Below are 26,752 nucleotides of genomic sequence, written 5' to 3' on the forward strand. Positions count from 1 at the left end.
AGTCCCTCCCTCCCTCCATCTTTCATTTCACCTTCTCTGAGCTGAGCTTAAGGATCAGAGAGATCATCATCCTCTTACTATGAGCCCATCAACGGTTTGTGCTTTAATACCAAAACCTTTCACAGCCTCCGTCCTCAAGTTCATCTCCATCCGCCTTCCGATCATGAGCCCCTCTCCCTCCGCCTTCCAATCATGAGCCCCTCTCCATCACCGACTAAGCTCTATCCCTTCTCCGCACCTCCATCCCCGTCTCTTCCACTTTCATCATCAATGCCTAAACAATTTGACTATGTTTCTCACTTTTGTCTAATTGACCACCGCTCGCTTTTTAGCCTTCTTTCTCGCCTATGCTCTCCTCTCAGCTCGGAGCCGACGACTCAGTGTTGGAGCTCGGTCTGATGGCGCTGTTGAGCCAGCAGCTCCAATGATTCCTCCTGACCGGACTCAGCCACGACTCGAGCTCCAAATCAAGTGCTAGGACAAGCATATCAATCGACAACAATAAATCGAGGAGCCTATGTTGTTCTGCCATTGCCATCGATGCTCCCCCTTATCTGACAGGGGTGTCAGGGATCAAATGGGGGTATACGAGCCTACAAGGTTTGCGCGAGGAGATGGAGGATGATGTAGTCGTGCGGTCGAATGGACTGGAAGGATTCACCTTCGCCGTTGTCTTTGATGGCCACGGTAGTTTCTCTGCTGTCAATTTCCTAAGGTCTGGTAGTGTAAAGTTCTCTACTTTCCATCTTTGTCTGGCTTACTAGGGATTGGATATTCTTTGTTTTTTCTCACATGGTGTTGGGAAAGTTGTGTAATTTCTTTTCCATGATGTTGGGTGATGCTCCTCTGACAGGGATGATCTGTTTAACGAATGCCTCCTGTCGTTGCAAGGAGGTCTGCTCCTAAGTAAGAAAGACATTAGTGCCATCAAAGAGGCATTGCAGGAGGCCTTTGTCAATGCTGATTCGAAACTATTGACTTGGTGAGCTGATGCCTGTTTCTAGTGTTAGGAATTGATGTATGCCCTAGAGACAATCTATCATTAGTTTTGTAATATGACATGTATTTCATTATATTACAAGGCTTTTCTGTTATTGTGTAGATTGCGCTAAATACGATTTTACACAATAATGTCCTTGGAATAGTAGGTTCAATAGGCATCAAGTGTGACTTGATTGTGAGATCCTATAATTACCGAACATTATTCCTAAATGTCCATAGTCAAAGTATTATCGTTAATTAGGACAACGATAATACGGTTAGACTAGTGTGGGTGTTGATTGATAACCAAGTCTCACAGGTCATGGATATGGAGATATCAAGTCACACCACATGTATACATTAAGAGTAATGTGTATTGGACTGACTCGCCATGAGATTACTACATGGGTTGTTACATGACTGTCATTAGCATATCTCAAAGTGACTATAGTGTAATGGTCCTTTGACTTGAGGTCACCATGGATTCATACATGTAATGTCATCAACTTTGATACTGTCAAAGGCCACCGTAACAGGCTGGTTATAAAGACAGTTATTGGGTATATCATAGAGTATGGAGAGGAATGTGAGTGACCAAAATAGAATTTGTCCCTCCTACGAAACGGGAGCGATATCTCACGGCCACTTGGTGGTTAAGTCTAAAAGTGTATGCATACCCAAATGAATCAATATAACGATATCAAGCACATTTGTTCTGATAGACTTACCTGGTAAACCAAGAAAAAGAGATATTGAGCCATCCAAGGATGTCATTGACCATGCTTTGGGCTCAATAGAGATATAGAGGACAATGGATTATATTACACGGTAATATAGGTCACGAGGTTCGTCGAGAAATTGACTTTCCGATTACTTGAGTAACAGTGATGCATTGCTAGATACCGCTCACTGTTTGTAATATTGAAATAGAGATTTCGATATTACTATCAACGTAATTGGGAACCTACAGGGTCACACACTATGACTAAATTGACTAGATATTTTGAAATAATAAAATCGTCTAATGGAGATTAGATGATTTATGGTGCGACCAATTAATCGGATATTTAATGAGATTAAATTTGCCGATTAATTAGACCCGATTTATTAGATTTAATGGTGTGCTAAGTGGTTATTTTCTATGGAACCATTTGAAGCCAATTATAGAAAGACACATGGGCCAATTGTATGATGACACTTAGCCATACACTTGGCTCTTGGAAATCTCATTTTTTCTTTGTCCCACACTGGTGGGATGTTGAATTGATCCCTCCCCTGTTACTTATAAAATGGGGTAGAGGGAGACATATATTATATATATAAAATGTGTATGCTTATATATATATATATATATATATACGTGTATGCATATGAGTTTATATAAATATAATTTGGGTTGAATTGCTCAAACTCAAATTGGTCCATTAGTCTAAAAATTTCGGGTGTTGCATCGGTGTTTCTTTCGAGTGTTGGTCGCTAGCACCGCCGATCTCGAAGACTCGTCAACAAAGTCGGTGTGGATACCGGTAGAGGCGTCACGCGTGGGACGCTCGGTCGACTGTTTAAAAGATTACAGGTACGCTTTTATTTACTCTTATTCTTCTAGTAGGTCTTGGAATTAGTTTCACGGATAGGAAATTTTTGAATTTCTGTTCCTTTTCGCTTCCGTTGGCCCCGTGAAACTAGCAATTGGTATTAGAGCCTAGCTAGTTAGAATCTGAGTAGATAATAGCATAAAATATGATTTTATGTTTAGCAATTGGTACTGGTATGATTATGTTTGATATTTGTGGTGCATGACTGTTAGACATGGACTAGGTCCTAGTTGTGTTAGTATAATAGTTATATGTGTGGACTATTATGTAATGGTTACATAATAGTGTATGGTGAGATCGATTAAATGTTAATAAAATCCCTCAAAATATTAAGTCCATATCCTTCCACCGTGTAACGCTCGTCAAGACCAAGATCGATGAGTATGTAGACCTTGCCCTCGCAGGATGCCCTCATCTATCCTAGTAAGACGTGGTGTTTACCATTGGGTCGAACTTAACTGAGCAAGCCTAATAGGATTAAGAGTTCAGAGGCATGTAGTTAGGCATCGATCTACAAGATAAATTTGAATAAGGAGTTATTCACCCAACTAATCAAGAGTTGCATATGATGCAATTGGGAAAGTGAGTTCCCCACCTAAATAGCCAGTTCTGGGTGAATCAGCCCTCGCTGACTCAGAACTTGGTGAGATATGGATCTTGAACTATTATGAGAATGATATTCTCTGAATCAATGTTGAGGGTCATTGATTTGATATAAATAGTGGGAGCAATATTTAATAAAGTCCTCATTAAATATTGTTGTATCAAAATACTTATTTTTGCATATTTCTGTGGTAGTTACCATGGCAGGGAGCACTTCTAGTACTTTCTGTTTGCGATCCGTCCTTGATAAGGACAAACTGTCAGGGAATAATTTCCTAGGTTAGTTTCGAAACTTGAGAATTGTTCTCTCCCAAGAAAAAAAAAGCTATATGTTTTAGAGCAATCTCTTCTTGCGCCACCACCTGACGATGCCCCCCAAGCTGAGAAAGATGCTTATAGTAAGCATCATGATGATGCCGTAAACGTCGGATGTCTCATGTTAGTCACCATGGACTCAGAGCTTCAAAAGCAACACGAGAACATGAAGGCGTACGATATGATCGTGCATCTCAGGCAGCTCTATCAAGAGCAGGCCCGACATGAGAGGTTCGAGATTTCTAAGGCACTTTTTCAAGCAAGGTTGACTGAGGGCAGCCCGGTAGGTCCTCATGTACTCGATATGATTGGGTACGTCGAGACTCTAGGACGACTGGGATTTCCTCTGGGTCAAGAGTTGGCCACAGATTTAGTCCTACAGTCACTGCCCAGCAGTTATTGTCAGTTCGTCATGAGCTATAATATGAATGACTACAATAAACCATTGCCTGAACTGCTTAACATGTTGAGAACAGCTGAGCATGATATCAGCAAGGGGAAGTCCATTCTAATGGTCCGGGGGACCAAAAGAAAGGGCAAGGGCAAGAGTAAAGGCAAGAGGGCTAAAGGTGCATCCAAGTATGACTTGGGTGCGTTGAAGCCTAAAGCCAAAGTGGTGAAGGATGATTATTGTTTCCATTGTGGCAACACTGGACATTGGAAGCGAAATTGCAAGGTATACTTGGAGGAGTTGAAGAAGAAGAAGGGAAGTGAGACTTCCACTTCAGGTATCCATGTTATAGAGATTAATGTATCTACTACTTCTACATCTTGGGTATTAGATACCGGGTATGGTGCTCATATATGTGGAAATATGCAGGACCTAAGGGACAGTAGATCGTTGGAAAAGGGCGAGATGGACCTACGAGTTGGAAATGGAGCAAGAGTTGCTGCATTAACTGTAGGGACTTATCACCTGGTTTTGCCTACTGGGCTAGTATTAGATCTTAACGACTGTTATTATGTACCTGCTATTAGTAGAAACATAATATCTGTTTCTTGTTTGGACAAGAAGGGATTTTGTTTCACTATCAAGAACAAGTGTTGTTCTATGTATATGAATGATGTATATTATGGCAGTGCACATTTAAGTAATGGTTTATATGTTCTTGATCTAGATACTCCCGTTTATAATGTGGAAACCAAACGGCTCAAATCTAATGATTCGAACCCGACTTACCTCTGGCATTGTCGTTTAGGCCACATTAGCAAGGGTCACATCTCTAGACTCCGTAAGGATGGCTTATTGGACTCGTTTGATTTAGAATCGATCGAGACGTGCGAACCTTTCTTAATGGGAAAAATGACTAAGGCTCCTTTTACCGGAAAGGGTGAGCGAGCTAGTGATTTTTTGGCTCTCATACATACCGATGTATGTGGACCAGTAAACAAGCTTACTAGAGGTGGGTATCTCTACTTCATTACATTTACTGATGATTTCAGTAGATTTGGATATGTGTATTTGATGAAACACAAATCTGAATCATTTGAAAAGTTCAAAGAATTTAAGAATGAAGTGAAGAATCAGTTGGGTAAAAGCATTAAAGTTCTTCGATCAGATCGAGGAGGTGAATATTTGAGTTATGAGTTCGCTGACTATCTTAAACAGCGTGGGATTTTATCTCAACTGACTTCACCTGGAACACCACAGTGGAATGGTGTAGCTGAGAGGAGGAATCGAACTTTATTAGATATGGTTCGATCTTTGATGAGTCATGCAAACTTACCTGACTCCTTCTGGGGATATGCTCTACAGACAGCTGCTCTCATATTGAACAATGCTCCGTCGAAATCAGTTGAAAGGACACCATATGAGATGTGGTATGGGAAGCGTCCCAATATGTCTTTTCTAAAAATATGGGGTTGCGAAGTTTATGTGAAGAGATTGTCTTCGGATAAGCTTGGCCCTAAATCGGACAAATGTTACTTTGTGGGGTATCCTAAGAAAACTCGAGGATACTATTTCTATAATCCCATCGAGGGCAAAGTGTTTGTTGCTCGAACTGCGGTATTCCTTAAGAAAGAGTTTCTCTCCAAAGGAACTAGTGGGAGGAAATTAGAACTTAGGAAAGTTCTACCACAAAATGACATTGACCAATCGACGGGTGATGTTGCAGAACAAGTACCACAAGGTGTTGTGGCACAATCTTCTGCACAGGTGACACAGGAGCCTCGTAGGTCTAGTAGGATACGTCATGAGCCCGAGAGATATGGATTTCTCGTGACTCAAAACAATGATATATTGCTCATAGATAATGATGAGCCTACAACCTATGCGTAAGCCGTAATAGGCCCTGACTCTGAGAAATGGCTGGAGGCCATGAGATCTTAGATGGAGTCCATGTACACTAACCAAGTATGGACTTTGGTTGATCCACCTGAAGGGACAAAACCAATTGGATGTAAGTGGGTCTTCAAGAAGAAGACTGACATGGACGGTAATGTAATTACCTTTAAGGGCCGACTTGTGGCAAAAGGTTTTAGACAAGTTCATGGTGTTGACTATGACGAAACCTTTTCCCCGGTGACTATGCTTAAATCCATCAGGATCTTGCTTGCAATTGCAGCTTATTATGATTATGAGATCTGGCAAATGGATGTCAAAACTACTTTCCTGAACGGGAAGCTCCTCGAGGATGTGTATATGACACAACTTGAGGGTTTTGTCGATCCTCATAGTGCCGGAAAGGTTTGTAAGCTACAACGGTCTATTTATGGACTGAAGAAAGCTTCTAGGAGCTGGAATCTTCGTTTTGATGATGCAATCAAAGAGTTTGGTTTCATTAAGAACGAAGATGAACCCTATGTTTACAAGAAGGTTAGTGGGAGCGTAGTGATCTTCCTGGTATTGTATGTAGACGACATACTTCTGATCGGGAATGACATTCATTCCCTGCAGTCTGTGAAGACTTGGTTGGAAAGGTGTTTCTCTATGAAGGACTTAGGCGAAGCTACCTACGTGCTAGGTATCAAGATCTATAGAGATAGATCCAAGAGACTGCTTGGCCTAAGTCAGAGTGCATACATAGATAAAGTGCTTCGGCGTTTTAGCATGCAGGATTCTAAGAAAGGGTCGCTGCCTATATTACATGGCATAAGTCTTTCAAAGGCTCAAAGTCCTTCTACTCATGATGAGAGGGACCGCATGAATATGATTCCATATGTGTCGGCTATTGGATCCATCATGTATGCTATGTTATGCACTCGATCTGATGTCTCGTATGCTTTGAGTATGACGAGTCGATACCAATTAGATCCAGGTGAGAGACACTGGATCACAGTAAAAACATCCTTAAGTACTTACGAAGGACTAAGGAGATGTTTTTGGTATATGGAGGTGAAGAAGAGCTCGTTGTAAGAGGTTACACCGATGCTAGCTTCCAGACCGATAAGGACGACAGTAGATCGCAGTCAGGGTGTGTGTTCTGCTTGAATGGAGGTGCTGTGAGTTGGAAGAGTTCCAAGCAGGAGACAGTAGCCGACTCTACAACAAAGGCCGAGTATATTGCTGCCTCTAATGCCGCAAAAAAGGCCGTTTGGATCAAGAAGTTCGTGACAAACTTGCTGTGGTTCCTAGCATCGCAACCCAGTGGATCTCTATTGTGACAACAATGGAGCCATTGCGCAGGCTAAGGAACCCAGGTCTCACCACCGATCTAAACATATACTCAGGCGCTTCAATCTCATTCACGAGATCATCGATAGAGGAGATGCGAAGATATGCAGAATACCAACAGATGAGAATCTCGCAATCCACTTACGAAGCCTCTTGTGCAGCGCAAGCACGAGGCTCACACTAGATCTATTGGCATTAGACAGATGCCAGATTGGCTCTAGTGCAAGTGGGAGATTGTTAGGAATTGATGTATGCCCTAGAGGCAATCTATCATCAGTTTTGTAATATGACATGTATTTCATTATATTACGAGGCTTTTCTGTTATTGTGTAGATTGCGCTAAATATGATTTTACATAATAATGTCCTTGGAATAGTAGGTTCAATAGGTATCAAGTGTGACTTGATTGTGAGTTCCTATAATTACCGAACATTATTCCTAAATGTCCATAGTCAAAGTATTATCGTTAATTAGGACAACGATAATACGGTTAGACTAGTGTGGGTGTTGATTGATAACCAAGTCTCACAGGTCATGGTTATGGAGATATCAAGTCACACCACATGTATACATTAAGAGTAATGTGTATTGGACTGACCCGCCATGAGATTACTACATGGGTTGTTACATGACTGTCATTAGCATATCTCAAAGTGACTATAGTGTAATGGTCCTTTGACTTGAGGTCACCATGGATTCATACATGTAATGTCATAAACTTTGATACTGTCAAAGGCCACCGTAACAGGCTGGTTATAAAGACAGTTATTGGGTATATCATAGAGTATGGAGATGAATGTGAGTGATCAAAATAGAATTTGTCCCTCCTACGAAACGGGAGCGATATTTCACGGCCACTTGGTGGTTAAGTCTAAAAGTGTATGCATACCCAAATGAGTCGATATAACGATATCGAGCTCATTTGTTCTGATAGACTTACCTGGTAAACCAAGAAAAAGAGATATTGAGCCATACAAGGATGTCATCGACCATGCCTTGGGCTCAATAGAGATATAGAGGACAATGGATTATATTACAGTAATATAAGTCACGAGGTTCGTCGAGAAATTGACTTTCCGATTACTTGAGTAACAGTGATGCATTGCTAGATACCGCTCACTGTTTGTAATATTAAAGTAGAGATTTCGATATTACTATCAACGTAATTGGGAACCTACAGGGTCACACACTACGACTAAATTGACGAGATATTTTGAAATAATAAAATCGTCTAATGGAGATTAGATGATTTATGGTGCGACCAATTAATCGGATATTTAATGAGATTAAATTTACCGATTAATTAGACCTGATTTATTAGATTTAATGGTGTGCTAAGTGGTTATTTTCTATGGAACCATTTGAAGCCAATTATAGAAAGACACATGGGCCAATTGTATGATGACACTTAGCCATACACTTGGCTCTTGGAAATCTCATTTTTTTTTGTCCCACACCGGTGGGATGTTGAATTGATCCCTCCCCTGTTACTTATAAAATGGGGTAGAGGGAGACATATATTATATATATAAAATGTGTATGCTTATATATATATATACGTGTATGCATATGAGTTTATATAAATATAATTTGGGTTGAATTGTTCAAACTCAAATTGGTCCATTAGTCTAAAAATTTCGGGTGTCGCATCGGTGTTTCTTTCGAGTGTTGGTCGCTAGCACTGCCGATCTCGAAGACTCGTCAACAAAGTCGGTGTGGATACCGATAGAGGCGTCACGCGTGGGACGCTCGGTCGACTGTTTAAAAGATTCCATGTACGCTTTTATTTACTCTTATTCTTCTAGTAGGTCTTGGAATTAGTTTCACGGGTAGAAAATTTTTGAATTTCTGTTCCTTTTCGCTTCCGTTGGCCCCGTGAAACTAGCAATAGGACAATGTTCGAACTTTTCAGTTGAGTACGGAAATCTCCCTACTTTCTATTGAGATATCATTTGGTTTAAATGGTGTTTGTTTCGTTTTGTTAAGGCTCGAGACAATGCCAGAGGAAGATGAATCAGTTTTAATAGCCACCGTCATGTTCTTAGGGAATGGTTCTCTGATCATTTCCCATGTTGGCGATTCATGTGTGGTATATGTTCTTTCACGGTTAAGCCTTGGGCCATTCAATTGGTCGTGGATGGATTTTAAGCTTATATTACTCTGAGTGGAGAGAAGCTGAGCGAGCAATGGAAGATCGCACAAGGCGAGGAAAAAGAAGAGGAAGGGAAGAAGGATGATAGGAAATTCATTTGAAGTGGGACTGTGGGACGAAAGAGAAGGAGGAGAGAGAGAGAGAGAAAAGATAGTGAAAGAGAGAGGAAGAAGATGATAATTTGGGATTACATCGATTTGTCTAAGCGTTACATCAGTTTAGTTCTTGGACAAATTAACGGAACAGTAACGCCGTCCGCCCCTTTGCCACTCAGACTAGATTGATGGAACCGGGGATCGATCTGATGGAACGCAAAAACTCAGGGACTTGTGTTGTGAAAGTCAGGAACTAAATTGATGTAGCCGTGCAAAGTTGAGGACCAATTTTATCTAATCGAAAAGTCAGGGATGAAATTGATGCAAAAGTGCAAAGTCGATGACGAAATTGATGTAAAAAATAAGTCAGGGACGAAATTGATGTAACTTACAAAAGTCAGGGATGAATTGCCTATTTACTCTATAAACATGTATGGTGAAATCCTTGCCTGATTCCTCACGATTGTTGGAAGGTCTCTAGACTCACTCCATTAAGTAGAACAACCATGGAAGAGGTAGAAACGCATTTCATCACCCAATTTATCCAGCTTTGGGGGAATTGGAAAAGCTTAAGGATCCAGTACACAAAGCTCCATTCAAGACAATCGTAGGCCTTATCCAAGTCGAGTTTAAGCACAAAGCCCCCTTTGTCTACCCTTTCTAGTTTTGAAAGATTGAATCACCTCTCGAAGGATAATAGCATTGTCTGTTGTTCATTGACCCAAGATGAAGCTGCTTTATAATGGTGATATCAAATCGTTTAGAAAAGGTCATAGTCTAGCCACAAGGATCTTAGTAATAACTTTACATATGGTATTACACAGCCCTATAGATTGAAAATTTGTCATTGATTCAAGAGCTTCTATCTTGGGAATCAAGACAATTTGAGTGTGGTTCATCCCTTCTAAGCATCAAAACTCAGAAAAAAAAAAAGTTTGGACTATAGAGATGACATATGGCCCGATGATATCTCAATAAGTCTAGTAGAAACAAGCGTGTAAACCGTCTGAGCCGGTGGCTTTGTATGGCCCAATACTGAACATGGCCAATCTTCTTATACCGACATCGGACCAGAGAGTATTGTCACCCATTCCGGTTTTATACTGCTCGTTCAAAAGGGGGCTAGGGGAAATTGTCTCTCAGAGACTAATTGTTCAGTGGTAAAAAGTGATAAGAAGTGAGTTTGGATGAGGTCCTTCAGTTGAGTCGGGTCATGGATCTATTCCCCCATTTGATTTTTTAGCGTCGTGATCTTATGCCTTTGCCAATCAGCAATTGCAGACACTTGAAAAAACTTTGTGTTTCTATCCCCTTCTGTTATCCATTTATACGTGCCTTGATTGCCCGTGGTTCTTCTTATTGATTTAGGATCATGGTGTATTCCTCTCATAATTGGGAATTCAATTCTGAAAGGAAAGCATTGGAGTGGGTTTCTAGAGCTTTTTGAACTCCAGCGAGTCGGGCCAAGCATTACCTTTTCTGTTGGAAGATGTTACCGAAGATATTCTTGTTCCATTCCTGAACTCTAAGCGTGAAAAGGGGGTGGCCCATCCATGATTATTGTTATAATCGGCCCATGTGTCAGTAACTAATGGTTTAAAGTTGTCATGTGAAAGCCAAATAGATTCAAATCGAAAAGGGCGATGTCCTCTTAGCATTGCTGTCGAATTCAAGGAGAGGAGGACGGGGCAATGGTCGGAATGAGTGCGTGGCATATGAGATACTGAGGCCTCTGGGAATTTAAAGCGCCAAGAGGGATTTGCAACAATACTGTCTAATCATTCTTGAATAAGTCAGTGGACCTTTTTAAGTTAGACCAGGTATATCGGGATCCTGAGTACCCAAGATCACTGAGGCCATAGTCATCCATAGCTTTGGCAAAAGATGAAGCTCGATGTGCATTCATTGGCCTTCCCCCAAATTTTTTAGATTCCGAAGCCACTTCATTGAAATCCATGAGAACCACCCATAGTAGATTATGAGAGTTCGCAACCAAACGCAAGTTATCCCATAATAATTTCCTTTTTTTGATCATAGGACTAGTATATGTACCAAAAAAAATCCAAGAGAAAGATGAGTTCATAACTTGACATTCACGTGGATTTCTTGTTCCATGGAGGCTATGAGATCCACTCAAATGCGATTAGTGTGCCATAGCATCCATATGCCTCCAAAAAACCCACTAGTCTCGATGCATAGGAAGCCATTGAAAGGGAATTGTCTTGCTGCTTGCTGTGCTCGGTCACCCGAATTCATATTTCAGTGAGTAGAACTATATCGGGATTGTATTGGTTGATCAAGTCACGGAGGGTCCTACGGAAGTTATTTTTTCCGGCTACTCTACAATTCCACACCATAATGTTCATGTGGAAAATGGCAGGATTTGCAGAGTTCGTAGATTGTTCTTGTAATCAGTTCATAATAATATGTTGGGGTAAATTACACTGGTAGTCTAAAAAGTTTTAATAATATATCAGGTTGGTCCAAAACGTTTTTTTTGCTACTTGATGGTACAAAATATTTCAAAGTTGTAACATGATAGTACAAACCGTTATCTCACCATTGACGCCGTCATCTCGCCATTGATATGGGTGGACCTTTAAGTTAATTAAAGAAACATTTTGTATCATTATATTACATCTGTAAAACATTTTGGACCATTAAGTGACAATTTCAAAAGAGTTTAAACCATTATGTAACGTTTCACCAACTCTTAAAAACATATTAGAGCCACGTGTCGGCCACGTTTCGGCCACGTCAGCTTCGCTTGACGGCATCAATGGTGAGATAACGGTTTGTACTATCATGTTACAACTTTGAAACATTTTGTACCATCAAGTAGAAAAAAAACTTTTTGAGCCAACCTAATACATTATTAAAACTTTTTGGACCACCAGTGTAATTTACCCTAATATGTTTAGTAGTATTCATGGCAGGGATTTAGTCATGCATTAGCATTATGCGAACAGAGCTCTTCACCACCCTTCTCCGTATCTCCCTGGTTCTGACGAGGATGTTCAGCCTCGACACTCGTGTCGTCGAAAGGATCAGAGTTAGCAGGGGGCCTGCGCTCCTAATGGTGCTAGTGAAAGGATTTGCCACTAGTCTCTAGATTACAGGGTTCAAATTTTATTCCAAAATTTGTCGTTGAGCTTGAAGGAAGGTCCTTGAAAGTCTGCGGCCTTGGGGGGGAAATGTTGAGTTGATCATGTTCCCTAAAGGAGGCCTTCACATGCTGGGAGCATTTTTGTGAAAGAAAGCTCTCACTGGACGTTACTTGCACCATATACTCTTCTAGCTGTTGTGAGTGATCGACTTCTACTGCGCTATAGTAAGTTTATGAACAACCATCCAAGGATCTCCTTGGGCTTGTAGAGCCATGACTCTGTTCCTTTTTGGATTCTAATCCCTTACCTCGATCATGATCTCCTTGACCAATAGTTCGTCCCCTTAGTTTCCAGTCCATCATCTTTGGTTTGGTTTCGGAGTTTGCTCTCCAGGTAGCTTTGTTCTACTTCAATCATCCTCTCCATTTAATATGGTTGGTGCGAGGATGGGGTAAATGGTTTTGATGAATATCTCTGTAGGTGGAGACAGATGGGGTAAGGTTTTATTCTATGCTTGTTCTGTAGGGGAGGGTGCCGACATGGGTGGTTGTATATCTTCTGTACTCTTTCGTCCTTTTGGGGTCACCTTCGATTGTATGGGGTTGGAGTCTGCATTTATATCCATTAGCAGCATGCTATTGGTTGTCAAATTTTTATCCTTTGAGGAGGAGCGGGTGGTCCCCAATATGATGTCATGGGAAATATCATGATACAACAAATGAGAATTTGAGCCTAAGGTACCAAGCGTATGGTGGGGCCACCCTTGCTGTTGGCGATTGTTTGTGGATTATTCAGATATTTTGCTAATTCCTCCTTTGGGAGAAATCCATTCCCTCTTGGCATGACACATTTACCGGCGACATCAGCCTTTTTGTCTTGGCCAGACTGACTTTGAATGGTCGACTTGGAGAGTTTTAGCCTGACCCGCTGCATTTGGGTCCTACCAGAGTTCGTCATCATTGTGTTCCAATCAAAAGTCGAGGCTGTCACGTATGATTATTGACACATTGCCCCTCTATTAGTGGTGGGTCATCCTCTGCGAGCTTGGGTGTTCTTTTTCTATTCTGATCAATCATCCACGGACCCAAACTCTTTTCCTCAGATTTTTTTGAGCTTGGGGGGTTCTCATGAGCTTCTCCATTATCTTTATCTTGTGTATTGGATTGAAGCTTAGGACAGTCCAGTTGAATGTGATTGATTATCCCATAGTGAAAAACAAGGAGTATCAATGCCTTCGTAATTATTAGAATATATTTCGGGATCCTTGTGATCTACTTGCCTTGTGTAGTTGATACTGTATCGAGACACCTCAATTGTATCTATGTGTATCTATAAATGCAATATAGAATGACCTAATTGGGTCACGGCCACAATTCTCTACATGGTATTGGAGTCTACGGTTAGAATTTCTTCCCACAAACTCAAAACTCCTAGCCTATCAATTTCTCTCAATTTCAGTCTGTATAGCCTCTCAATTTCGTTCATCAATGGCCTCGAAAAGTCAAACCCTTAACACTACACAAATCCAAACAAATCCAAACTTCACTACTCCTATTGATGTTCCCACGACAGCTCCCACCAATGCTATGTCTTCTCCTCCACCAGCCCAACACACTATTCTCACTGCAACCATAACCGCTGGAACCATATGAGCACTTAACATATCCAACCTTGTTCATATTCAGCTTAAGGACTCTAACTACATGGTTTGAAAGACATTGTTTTCTACTTTTCTCAAGTCTCATGATCTCTTTGGGTTTGTGGATGGAAGCTGTCCTTGTCCTCCTGTCATCAACCCTCTCTTTGCTGCCTGAAGTCGAATGGATGAGAACATAAGGTCGTGGCTACTTTCCACCCTCTTTGAGCAAATTCTAGAAGAGGTTCATGACCTACCTACGGCTCGGTAGATTTGGGAAGGACTGCATAGTAGGTTCGTTGAATTCTCTCACTCACGTGCTCTTGACATTAAGGTGGAGCTAACTCGCATCAAACTAGAGGAATTCAAGAACGTGTAGTCGTATCTTCACCAATGCAAACTATTGGCCGATCAACTCAAAGAGATTGGTCGAGTTATTGATGACGAAGGCCTCATCACCTATGCCCTTGCTGGACTCATTTCTCAATACGAGTCTTTCATTACTTCTCTGAATAATGATCGGGATGCCCTCTCTTTTGGTGCCCTTTGTAACAAATTAATGTTCCATGAGAATCATCTCCGACGACGAATATATCATGCTGCTCTTGCTCCTGCTACTATAGCACTGCAAGCCACCACACAATCAGGTGGCCGAGGAGGAGGTCGTGGAAATGGTCTCTCAAACCGAGGGGGTGGTCGTGGAGGAGGTTACTACAGCAACAACAATACTGGTCGGGGGTACCATCGACAGCAAGGTGCCCTCGGTCACCTATTTGGATGGGGGAACGGCTCTCGTGGCCATGGAAACACTTGTGGCGATCATGGCAAGACTGTGTATGGTCATGGGCAACCTTCCGCCTCTCAATATTCGGCAAGGTCTTCTAACGGCTTTTCCCCGGTCTATGAGGGTATATTGGGACATGGACCTACAGCCGTCATCTATCAGTTGTGCAACACAGCCGGACACAACGCTCTTCATTGTCTCGATTATTGCTCCCAAAATCAGTCCTAATCTTACCATTAGTCCTTTGCTGCGCTGAACCTTAATGACATGCCGCCACCTGATACTTACTTGGACTTTCATGCATCCTCCCACATGATTCAAAATGAAGGTATTTTACAAAACCTTACTCCTTATTTTGGTTATGACTTGGTGGTTACCGCTAATGGTACTTTATTGCCTATAAGTAACATTGGTTCCTTAACCATTCCTACCTCTTCTAGGCCACTTCATCTCAATGGGTTTCATCATGTCCTGTCTCTTGATTTTAATTTAGTTTCTATCCATCGGCTTTGTCATGATAACAACTGTCCCGTGATATTCACTAATTCTGATTTTCTAGTTAAGGACAATCTTTTAAGGAGGACATTACTCAACTACCCCTCTGGTGGGCATCTCTATCCAATTCAGCTATCTCAACCACAAGCTCTCCTTGCCACAACCTCTGCTACTTTAGTATGACACAATCGAAGGTCATCCCAATAAGTCGGTCTTGGAAGTTTTTAAGTCTAGAAAGTTAATTTTACTTTTTTTATTAATAAAGATATTTGTGTTTCTTACAATTTGGGCAAGTCCTCTCGATTACATTTTTCTTATTTGAACTATAATACTAAGTTTCCTTTGGAATTAATACATGTTGATGTGTGGCATTCTATAAATCCCTCTCATTTAGGGTACAAATATTATGTTATCTTTTTCCTCTAAAGCTAAAATCGAAAGTTTTTGATAATTTCAAATTCTTTCAAGTCAAAATGGAAAATTTACTAAATAGAAAGATAAAGACTTTCCAATGTGATGGTGGCTTGGAAATCAATAATTCACGCTTTAGGGAATTATATAAAATCAGTATTAATTTTCTAATGTCATGTCCTAACATTCCACAGCAAAATGGTGTGGCCGAAAGGAAACATCGTCACATTTTGGATATGGTTCATACTTTTCTTGTTTAAAGTAATCTCCCGTAACAATTTTGGGTCGATGCATCACCTGCTGTGATTTTTACAATAAATCGACTTCCTTCTCCAATTTTAAAAAAGAAGTCGCCTTTTGAGAAACTATTTGGAAAAGTGCTTGTTTTCCCAACTTGTCACCATATGTCTCAAATAAACTCTTGCCTCGATCAAAACCTTGTATTTTTATTGGCTATCCTAATGAATATAAAGGTTATCAGTGTTTTACTGTGTCCAAAGATCGTGTTTATATATCATGTCTTGTCCGTTTAACGAGTTTTCCTTCCCATTTATTCCGCCTAGTACAAACACTACCATGAACACTCCTCCAAATCGGGCAAAATTGTTCCCGGTTATTGTTCCTCACTCCGGTACTTCTTTTGAAGGCCCAGCATCCCAGGCCAATCACCAGCCCGGTCCCATTCATCAGCTCGTCCCCATTCACCAACCTAGTCTGCCATATCTTCTGCCTCCTTATTTTAGCCCGGTCTGCCCACCGGTCCAATCTCGCTCAACCTAGCTTGTCAGCAAACAGGCTTCAACTCTCTAGCCCAGTTCGCTCAGCCTAGTCCGCATATGCCCAATGCCACCTCTCCTTCCCAGCCTGTTATCTCCCCTACTGCCTTTCCAGATCCAACAGCCGGTCAGTCCAACCCAGCTCCTGCCTCCAGTCCGGCCCAATTGCTGCCCACTGTTGAAAATTCAACTGTGGTACCAACTGTCTCGGTTACTACCACTTTTTCGGACCAACCCTCTTCCGATCTTTCTCTTCCCATCAATAGGCATTCCATGGTTACTCGTGAAAAATCGGGTATAGTAAAACCTAATCCTAAATTTGCTTCTTTGATTAGCTACTTTTCACAATCGGTATTGGAGCCTAGTTTATTACTCATAGGCAATAAAGGACCCGAATTAGCGGAAAGCCATGGCAGATAAGTTTAATGCTTTAATTCAGAACAATACTTGGAGTTTGGTTCCTCCAAAACCAAATACTAATGTGGTAGGTAGCACTTGGAAGTACAGGATCAGGTATCGAGCTGATGGCACCATTGACTGATACAAGGCTCGATTAGTGGCTTAGGAGTTTCGGCAATAGCCAGGTATTGATTATCACAAAACTTTTAGTCCAGTTGTTAAACAATCCACTATTCGTCTCATTCTTTCCTTTGCTCACTTTAACTCTTGGGATATTCGACAATTGGATGTTGAAAAAGCGTTTCTACATGGTTATTTAAAGGAAGAGATTTACATGAAACAACCTCTCGGTTTCGTCCATCCCTCTTTCCCCAATTACATATGTCGTCTTCATAAATCTCTGTATGGTCTTAAATAGGCTCCCAAAGCATGGTTCACTCATTTCAGCTCATTTCTTATCTCTCTTCGGTTTGTCTCCAATCCAATTGACTTTTCTTTATTCATATATCGTAATGGACTTGTGTGAGACCCATCATATTTTTTCAAACGTGCATATATACACATATACTTACATATGCTTATATATATATATATATTATGGTTGAAGCATTAATAAGGAAAAAAAAAGTAGTGGTGGCATGGACCCCACGTGGCCCTCATTCTTCCCCTCAGTAACCCCCACCGACATTGACTTCTATCTTTTTCTTTCTTGTTTTGTTTTTTGCTGGAGAAATCAAAGAAGAAGTAGAGAGAGAGAGAGAGAGAGAGAGAGAGAGAGAGAGAGAGAGAGAGAAATGAGTGAATTGAGTTGAGAAAGCACGTTGGAGGAGAAGAAGAGGAAGAAGATTAAGTTTGAAATTCTTGATTTGTAAGTTGATCCTTCCATGGCTTAGACATTCGTATTCACTACGTTTAGGTGCGTATTGAGCCATTTCCACGGTCTTGGTCTAGATAATTGCTGAGTTCAGTGAAGTCTAGGATTTTCCTCTTCATTTAGATTGAATATGGTTGTCTTAAGATGAAGTTGCTTAAGCTTATAGGGATCAATGGAGGATTTAATTCATGTGTTGGATTTTATGTTTAATTATTCCATCTTGATGTGTCGATTTGGATGAAAGATAGATGTATCTATAGGTTTGGCTTTGTTTGAATTTGTCTTGAGAAAAGAATTAGATTACATGAGATTATTACGCTTTATGGGGATCAATGGAAGATTGAGTTTATATTGCTAATTTTTACTTGATGATTCCAATTGATGTGGCTGCTTAGGTGCAAGTTCTGTCTTTGAAGGTTAAATTTTGGCTAATTTGTTTTGAATTGAAGGGATAAGATTATAGATAAAATGGCTTAAGCTTTATGATTGAGCTTATATATTGGTTTAAGCTCGATAATTTCAACAAATGTGGGTACAAGCTCTATATTTAAGATTCAAGTTCTGTTTGGAAATGGTTATTTTTGTTGTGTTTGTTTATCTTCTTTCTATGTGTCCTTTGGGTTATCTTCCATCATTCCATGAAGCATTATTTTGTAGATTTATCTAAGATAAAATTATAAAGAGATCACTTGGGGTTAATGAGGAGCTGCTTTCATTATTTTTATTGTTAGATAAGTATACTAGATATTAGTATTGGATTGCTTTTTCATTAAAACTATTCTAAGTCATATTGAAATGGCTTGCAATATAATCTATAATTTTTTAGGAAATAAACGTATTGTCAAAGAGTATGATTAGTTACTTGATGGTGTGATACATACTTATAAATTAGTTTCTTGTTAAATTTATTGTTGATGGAGTATACCAAAGCCATGCATCTCGAAGACTTGAACTTGGTGATTTATTTTTTGGAGTTATCTATGAGTACTCTATTCCTTTGTGATATATATATATATATTAAATGAATACAAATTATACGAAGTATTATTTTAAGGAGATATTGTGATAATTTGAGAAATAAGAATTTGGTATGGGTATATGGTGTGAGATGACACGGTTGCAGTTGATTATGCTTGTGATTGTTGTTTGACTATAGCTATGGGACCGCTGGACCCGACAGACTACAAAATGGGCCAGATCGGCCAATGGACCCAGTGGAATACAAATAGGGCCTGATCGGCCGTTGTATCCGACGAAATATAAATTGGGGCTCGATCGACTGCTATACCTGGCGGAATAAAAATTGAGGGCAACCCTTACCGCAAGAGCTTAATATAGGTGGCCTCCGATTATGAGATATGGGTATTGGGAGTTGAGGATGATATGAATGAAAAGTACGGGGTTACGGTACTTGTCTTAACTCGTCGCAAGGGAAATGTAACATTATGGCTATATTGATTTATTGTGCTGTATATTGTTTGTTTGATCTGATTGCTATAGATGTGGTGATTGTTGAGGTTGTCTGAAGTTGTTCTGTGAAAACTGTGTTATTTACTAGAGCTTGATGTAGTTAGTGTATGAAAGTTAAGTGATGTTGAGTTAATGGTTAATTTTAATATTATTATATGGTTATAAAGATAATTAATGGTTTAAGACTAAATTTAGTAATCATTTGCAAAATATGTTGTGTTGGTGAATTAAATGACGGATTTGGGTATACTAATATTATCTTCGTTCATTTAAAAATATATTTTTAGTTAATAATAGCTCATTTCACTCTGGAATTTTGTGCTCACTGAGGTGCAGCTCACACCCTACATATATTTCTCTAGATAAGCTTCTAGTTGCGTGGAAGAACTACTTTTGCTATCAAGGATCAACTCGAGGACTATGTAAAGAATTTAGTTGTTTGATAGGTATTCTTTTTGTATAGAATGTATTTGAATATGTTACGACCTGAAAATTTTGTTTAGTCGGTTTAGTGATTTACGTGAGGAAAAAAAACTCTCTTGGAATATATATATATATATATATATATGAGAGCTTGTTGGATTTGTTATATATATTTGGGAATTTATGAAAAGCGGGTTTTGATATGAATAGTTTGTGTGACAATGAATATCGAGAAAATTTAGAGGAAATTCTGCCGAAATTTCATGTCGTATCAAGTTGATACTATATTACTACTTCTTTATATTGATGATATAGTTTTTACTGGCAGCTCTCAATCTATTCTATATCATTTTGTCCGAATCCTATCTGATGAGTTTGCATGAAAGATTTGGGTCCTTTACACTACTTTCTTGGCGTTCAAGTCTGTCGCGATAAAAATACCCTTTTCCTTTCTTAACAAAAATATAAATCTGATGTCTTGGCTAGGTTTGGACTTGACAAATTAGCTGCACTTCAAACCTCCTTACCATCCCGCAGTAATCTCTCATTGACTAATGGCGAGTTGTTATCGGATTATACTGAATATAGGAGCATGGTTGGTGCTTTACAATACATAACAATCACTCGGCCTGACATTTGCTTTGCTGTGAATCTTGTTAGTCAATTTATGCATGCGCCACGTACAACTCACTTGTAGGTTGCCAAGTGTATCCTGAGATATCTACGTGGGACTATCTCTCATGGTCTTACTTCCCACCACTCCTTGGATCTATAGATCACAGCCTATACCGATGTTGATTGGGCTGGTTGTCAAGACACACGACGCTTCACCACCGGTTATGCAATTTTTGTGGGGCACAATCTTATTTTCTGGCGTTCCAAGAAGTAACCAACTGTGTCCAAAAGCTCTACTGAGGCAGAATATTGTGCGCTTGCCTATGTCGTTGTAGAGACATTATGGCTTCGACAACTCATTTAGGAAATTGGCCATTATTCATCGAGCCGAATCATTGTTTATTGTGATAACATAAGTGGCCACATACTTGGCTACAAATTTGGTCCAGCATCAGCGGTCGAAGCACATTGCGGTGGATTATCATTTCGTTCGTGAGAGACTACGATGTGGGGATTTACTCGTTCGCTATGTTCCGACTTCAAGTCAATTGGAGGATATTCTAACTAAAAATTTATCGGTGTCCTTCTTCTAATCTGACATATTCCATGTATCCTTTGGGTGAAATTCTGTAGTTCAAATGCCTTACCGAATAGTTTGATGATTAAGGATGAGTGTCATGGGTCTTTGATGGCTCCTTTTTCTTCTCTAGTAAGCAAAACTCACAGGACTCCTGGTTTCTCTTCATCCATGTCAATTGCAACATCGTCATCTGAATCATCATCGTCCAGTCCTCTCTCTAGGCAGAAGGCATTTTCAAAAACTCTTGGGATGTGTCCTACTAGTTTGGACAGGTACGATGGGGGTTGAGGGTTTAGAGGATAGAGATTTGGAGCAGGTTCAGCATTTGCAGCCAGGTTAACAGGCAAAGAAGGAGACAAAGGAAGGGAGTAGGAGGATGGGGGAGAAGCCATCTTAGCAACCCTCGACCTTAGCAGGGAAGGGGGAGAAGATGGGGAGGGCGAGAGAGAGAGAGAATTTTCATTCGTCTTCCAAATTCGGTACCCTACATTACTGCCTTCTTCACATCCTCTGATAGCAATTTCATAAATTCAAAGTAGAGACAAGTACTGATGTCGGTACGGTCATTCATTTTTCTGTCGAATAGACATTTTCTGTCTAAAAAATAATTTTTTATAATTTTATAATTTTTGAAATATTAAAAAGAAGAAAAAGAACCAAAGAAGAGGAACAAAATAGGAAGAGAAGAGGGGAGGGTGAAGCCACTCCATCGGAGTGAGGGTGTGATGGTCGTGGGTGAGGCTCCCACCTAACCCAAGTTGCTCTCGATTTGGGATGGGTGAGGGCCTCACTGGTAGTAACCACCTCCTCAGTGAAAATTATCAATGACCTCCCTGATTATCGGCAACCTCAACTAGATAGTGGGTTGCTGCCACCATCCAAATTAAAATAATTTTTTTAAAAAAATCATAAATAGAAGTTCGAGGGCTATCGACCCCGATTAGGGGGTGGTAGTTTCCGGGTGAAGCCCCCACCCCTCCCAAATCAAGATAGACTCGGATCTCCATTTGAATGGTGAAAAGAGGCTGGAGAGTGTGTAGCGGCTGCTGGCATGGCCCCCAACTGCCCCCTCCCCTCTCCCCTTGTTGTTCTGATGTTCCCCATCTCTTTTTTATTTTTATTTTTGATATTTTGAATATTACAACTATTTTTAAAAATAAATTTTTGGAAGGAAAATGCCCTTTTGACAAGAAAATAGACAGCCGAACAAAAACAGAAAAATTGCGAAACATCTTGAGGACAAGAATGAAAAAGAAAAAGTATGGGACGAAAATGATAAAATTGTCACTTGGTCCTTCGCCGAGGTAGTCATTGAGGTTTAGAGCCTCTAACAGCATTGCATTTGAGTCGATTCTTATTCTCTGGTACTGAGCTAATAAACATCTCCTTCTATTGGATACGATGAAAACGTACCAATAATTTTCACATTTTAATTTATGCAATCCCGTGTCATTAAAATGGCGACAAACAAGGAAAAAAATTTCATAAAAAAAATCAAAGATCCCATATATGCAAAGATTAGAAGCTACAATCTTGTTTTTCTCTAACAACAATTCAAAAATTGGGGTATGTTTGAAATTGATTGCAAGCGTTGGATGGTCTTACGTTATTAACCAAACTTAAGACTGGTGCATTAAGGTTCATTGCAAAATGGACCGTTCTTTTTGTGCACATTGCAGCATTGTAGAACAAAAGGAAATCTCATTATAGTTTGTAGATTTTTCACTTCTATAGGAAGCCATATTCATGTTTCGTTATTATGAGTTAGTATAGATATGAAATAATATTATTTAATATTCACTATTTATTTTTATTGAAAGAAAATCCACTGCAGTAAGATTGTTCCTTTTTCTAAATCTCTTTTATGCACAAGGATGGGACTTGGGATTTTGAATTCGATTTTTATCGGTAAAACTTAAATGTTAATCTAAAATCAAGAAATTTGAAATTCAATTCTTATTAATAAAACTTATGTACTCATTATTTTACTTTATTTCTTATCATTATACTAAATCAACTGTAAAACTTATGTGTTTTTTATTTTACTTTATTTCCTATCATTATAACTTATGTGTTTTTTATTTTACTTTATTTCCTATCATTATACTTTTCATTATACTAAAGTCATGGTTGTTTATGATTGAAAAAAAGAAGGGGAAAAAATTGAGGACGTGACTGAGTCAAGGTTTGGTGCAGTTCTTGAGAAGATTTAGAGGGCCTCACTCAGGCCACCTGAGTTCAACTTCTAATTTTGACTGGGCATGACTCAGGCCACCTGAACTCGACTTTTAGGGAGACTCGACTCGACTCTTCGATGTCGGTTTGTAACCAAAAAGAAAATGATGACCTGATAAGTTTGTGTTTCTATTTAAAATGCAAATGAGCTTTTCACACTGAAATTGTTGGTTTAAGTTACTAAAAGGCCATGATCATGGTTAAAAGTATTTGACAAATACAACTAAATCTAGACCGACGGCAATGTTCTATATTTTCTGCAATTTCCACAGACAAAACCATCGACAAAGTGAGAAAACCAAACCTTCAACTCCGAGAGAGAGACAGAGAGAACCAACACGGATACTGTATCAAATTACCGGGTTCGAAACAAAACAAAACTGAGTATGTGGTCTTCAAAATCAAAATGACTACTGGTTTATCCTTTCAGAACTGTAAACTACTACATGAACTGCACCCTCTTCCCTGGTGTCAATTCGCCTACATGACTACCGGCGAACAAAGTAGAGCTTCCCCATGACATGAAGCACAGCAACAAAAGCTATGAACCCGATGCTCATGATAAGAACGACATTAGGAGAGATCTTCAGTCCGGGAGCATCATCGGTGTAGAACTGGAGCATGGTCCCGGCTGCACCACCAGACGCTCCAGCACTTGAGGTCCTCCTCCTCCTCAAGCTAGCAGTAGCAGCCGCACTTCCCCTTGGGGGAGCTGTTCCACCTAAAGCCATTTTCTGCAGAGTCCACCACGGCGGTCATGAGATTCATTGGTTAAAGAAACAGAACAAAAATAACAGATTAAGTTAGCAGAATGATTGATCGGTACAAGAAACAGAGCAAAAAGTGATTCCTTCTTTTTTCTTCAAGCAACTCAGATAATATCAATTCTGCACCAGACAGTTCGTTCTAGGAAAAACTTCCGATTTTGAAGAGAAACAGAGTAGCCAATCAGCACCTCTTGAAATGATAAGCACAAGCTGGGAAAGTTTTGGATAGCCAGAACATCAACCTTAATGAGGCGATTGGTTCGGTGGAATGGAATTGAGGGAAATAAAATTGAAAAGAAAAGGGAATTGAAAAGAAGAGGTAATTTGAATTATTAGCATTGAAATTCCGATTCAAAATCTTTGTTTGGTCGCGTTTTGGAATTAACGCAGAATAGAATCGGAAAAATTATGAAAACACTGAAATGCCCTCCATTTTTAAAAATAGAAAATTAAATTAAGATTTTTTTTTTAAAGAGCACTGCATCTTCTTCATCAACGAAGAAGATGAACAGGCTGTATGCTACAGCGGGAGGCAGCGGAGGCAGGAGGTAACGATCATCCGCCGAGCCACGAGGCTCTCGATCTTCTTCATAATCTTCATCAGCAGAGCCACCATGGCACCACGGGAGGGCAGCGGAGGCAGGAGCATGAATGCATGCAACCGTAGGTCTCGTATCTCAACACATCATTGACTTCCAAAAGAACAAAATTCAAATCCAGACCAATAGACAACGTTTAACATCATAAATCAGGGCCGATTGTGAACAGGAGCGACACGCAAAGCAAAAGCACGGAGCCGAACCAAAATAATCTCGATCTATCAGCTATCCAAACGAAAATCCTACGATCTATCTCTGTGCAAACAGATCTAACGGATCAGCCCACAGAAACCTCAAGATTGTCGGCAGAGAACGGAATCCTTATATGCATGATTGAGTCGATTGGTCAATGCAAATTCGAAGAGAGACTGATAGGGGAACCAATGGGACGCGATGATTCGTCGATGGATTCGATCAGAGAAAGGAACGAGATGTGTACCTGAGCCGACGAGGAGATCGGAAGGAATAGACAAAGCGGCACGCAGCAGGCTGAAGATCCGATTGATAAAGGGTTTGGTTTTCTTTGACTCGACGGAAGACGAAGGAAGAATGATGAGGATGCTAATGGGGAAGGAAGGAAAGGAAAGGAAAGGAAAGGAAAGGAAAGGAATTTTCCAGGCTACGGAGAGGGTCTGGGCTGGGCCAAAATGGGCTGGGACCATAAACAATTCCACATAGAGGATTAAAGTTACTAAAAGTCATTTTTAATCAAAAAGTTATCAAAAGATTTGAGTATCTTAAATGAGAAAGTCGCAAGATAATGCTATCAAAATCGTCACTGAACCGTTTAAAGTCAATATAAGGGTCTAAGGTATTAGAAATTATTGTTCAAAATTAGAAATTAATTATTGAAAATTCTTGCTGTTCATAATTTTTTTAAATTGTGAGTAATTAAAAATTGTGAATAACTACTATATGTAAATTAGATATGTATGGCACACGGGATTAAAACTAAGCATATTAGATAAATATTTTTATTAAATTTAACTTGCACCTAGATTAAAAAAGGGTTTAAACTTTATGCCCTAAAAAATTCAAATAAACTAACAAATATAGACTTTTTTTGTACATTTAATCAAATATACGATCACTTGTTTATCAATAATTGTCTAAGCAATTACCCAAATAGATTTTCATATATATATATACTTCCAGAGCATATAAATTTATTTTATTATTTAGTTCTTTGATAAAATCTTCTTAGTGTGAACTAATTGTATATATTTACAATTAGGCCACTATATGGGGTGAAACAAGGGGATTAAATTATATATAAACTTGAATACAAATGCATTAAACAGTGATATAATTGTAAATATATATACAATCAATTAACATCAACAACATATTTATCTAGTAAGCATAAATAATAAATAAACATATATGTTAATTCACGTTAACAAAATAAGAAATTGATATATATGTTATTTCTTATATATATGAAAGTCTATTTTAATAATATTTTTTAATAATTATCGGTAGACAAGTGACTGTATTTACAAAATATTTTATATTTGCTAGTTTAATTTATTTTTTATATTACCAAAATGTAATACAATTTTTTTCACTGTATGTAATTATACACATTTGCTGTAATTATAATTATAAAATAAGCAAATCTAAGAAAAAAGGTTCACTTTTTAGAGTTAACTATTTTTTTCCTTTTATATATAATTGATATAATCATAATAGCACTTAAATGAATTCATATGGTGTATCTTTAAGAACATAAACATATTCACATACATACAAAGTTAAAATAATTTATGAATACTATGTAAAAGTGAAAATAGAGAAGAGTCTTAAATAATTAAGTATTTTGTTCTCTCTTTAAAAGTAAAATTTTTGTTACTAAATAAAAATTAAATAAATTTGAATTATATGCAAAATATATATCAAATAAATAAATAAATAAATAATGAAAATTTAATATATATATATATATGATAATAGTTATTTGTGAAATTCATTGTTCATTTTATACAATAATTTAAATTTTTGATTTTGAAATGAAAATTCTTGAAAATTAGAAAGAAAATTACAGTGAAAAAGGGATGTAGTGGATGTATGAGAGAGGAAGAGAAAGAAGAGTGAGAGAGAAGTTATGGAATAAAAGAATATAGCGAAAGAAATATGGATAGATATAATTACGAAATTATCCTTAAATAGTATTAATATATGAATTAATTGTAATTCCTTAAGATATTTGGATATAATTATCAAA

At 39.0% G+C, this 26,752-nt stretch overlaps 1 protein-coding gene across 1 annotated transcript; it reads right to left on the reverse strand.

Moving 5' to 3' along the window:
• Nucleotides 1-23,452: 23,452 nt before the first annotated feature.
• Nucleotides 23,453-25,163, reverse strand: LOC116209718 (protein transport protein Sec61 subunit beta). Its single transcript, XM_031543452.1, has 2 exons — nt 24,968-25,163; nt 23,453-23,896 (listed from the first exon to the last, which is right to left on the reverse strand). Exon 2 carries the CDS (start codon nt 23,891-23,893, stop codon nt 23,651-23,653), a length of 243 nt encoding a protein of 80 aa, XP_031399312.1. The 5' UTR covers nt 23,894-23,896; nt 24,968-25,163; the 3' UTR covers nt 23,453-23,650.
• Between the last annotated feature and the right edge of the window lie 1,589 nt (nt 25,164-26,752).

The sequence above is a fragment of the Punica granatum genome, chromosome 5, assembly GCF_007655135.1.
Source record: "Punica granatum isolate Tunisia-2019 chromosome 5, ASM765513v2, whole genome shotgun sequence".
NCBI lineage: Eukaryota > Viridiplantae > Streptophyta > Magnoliopsida > Myrtales > Lythraceae > Punica > Punica granatum.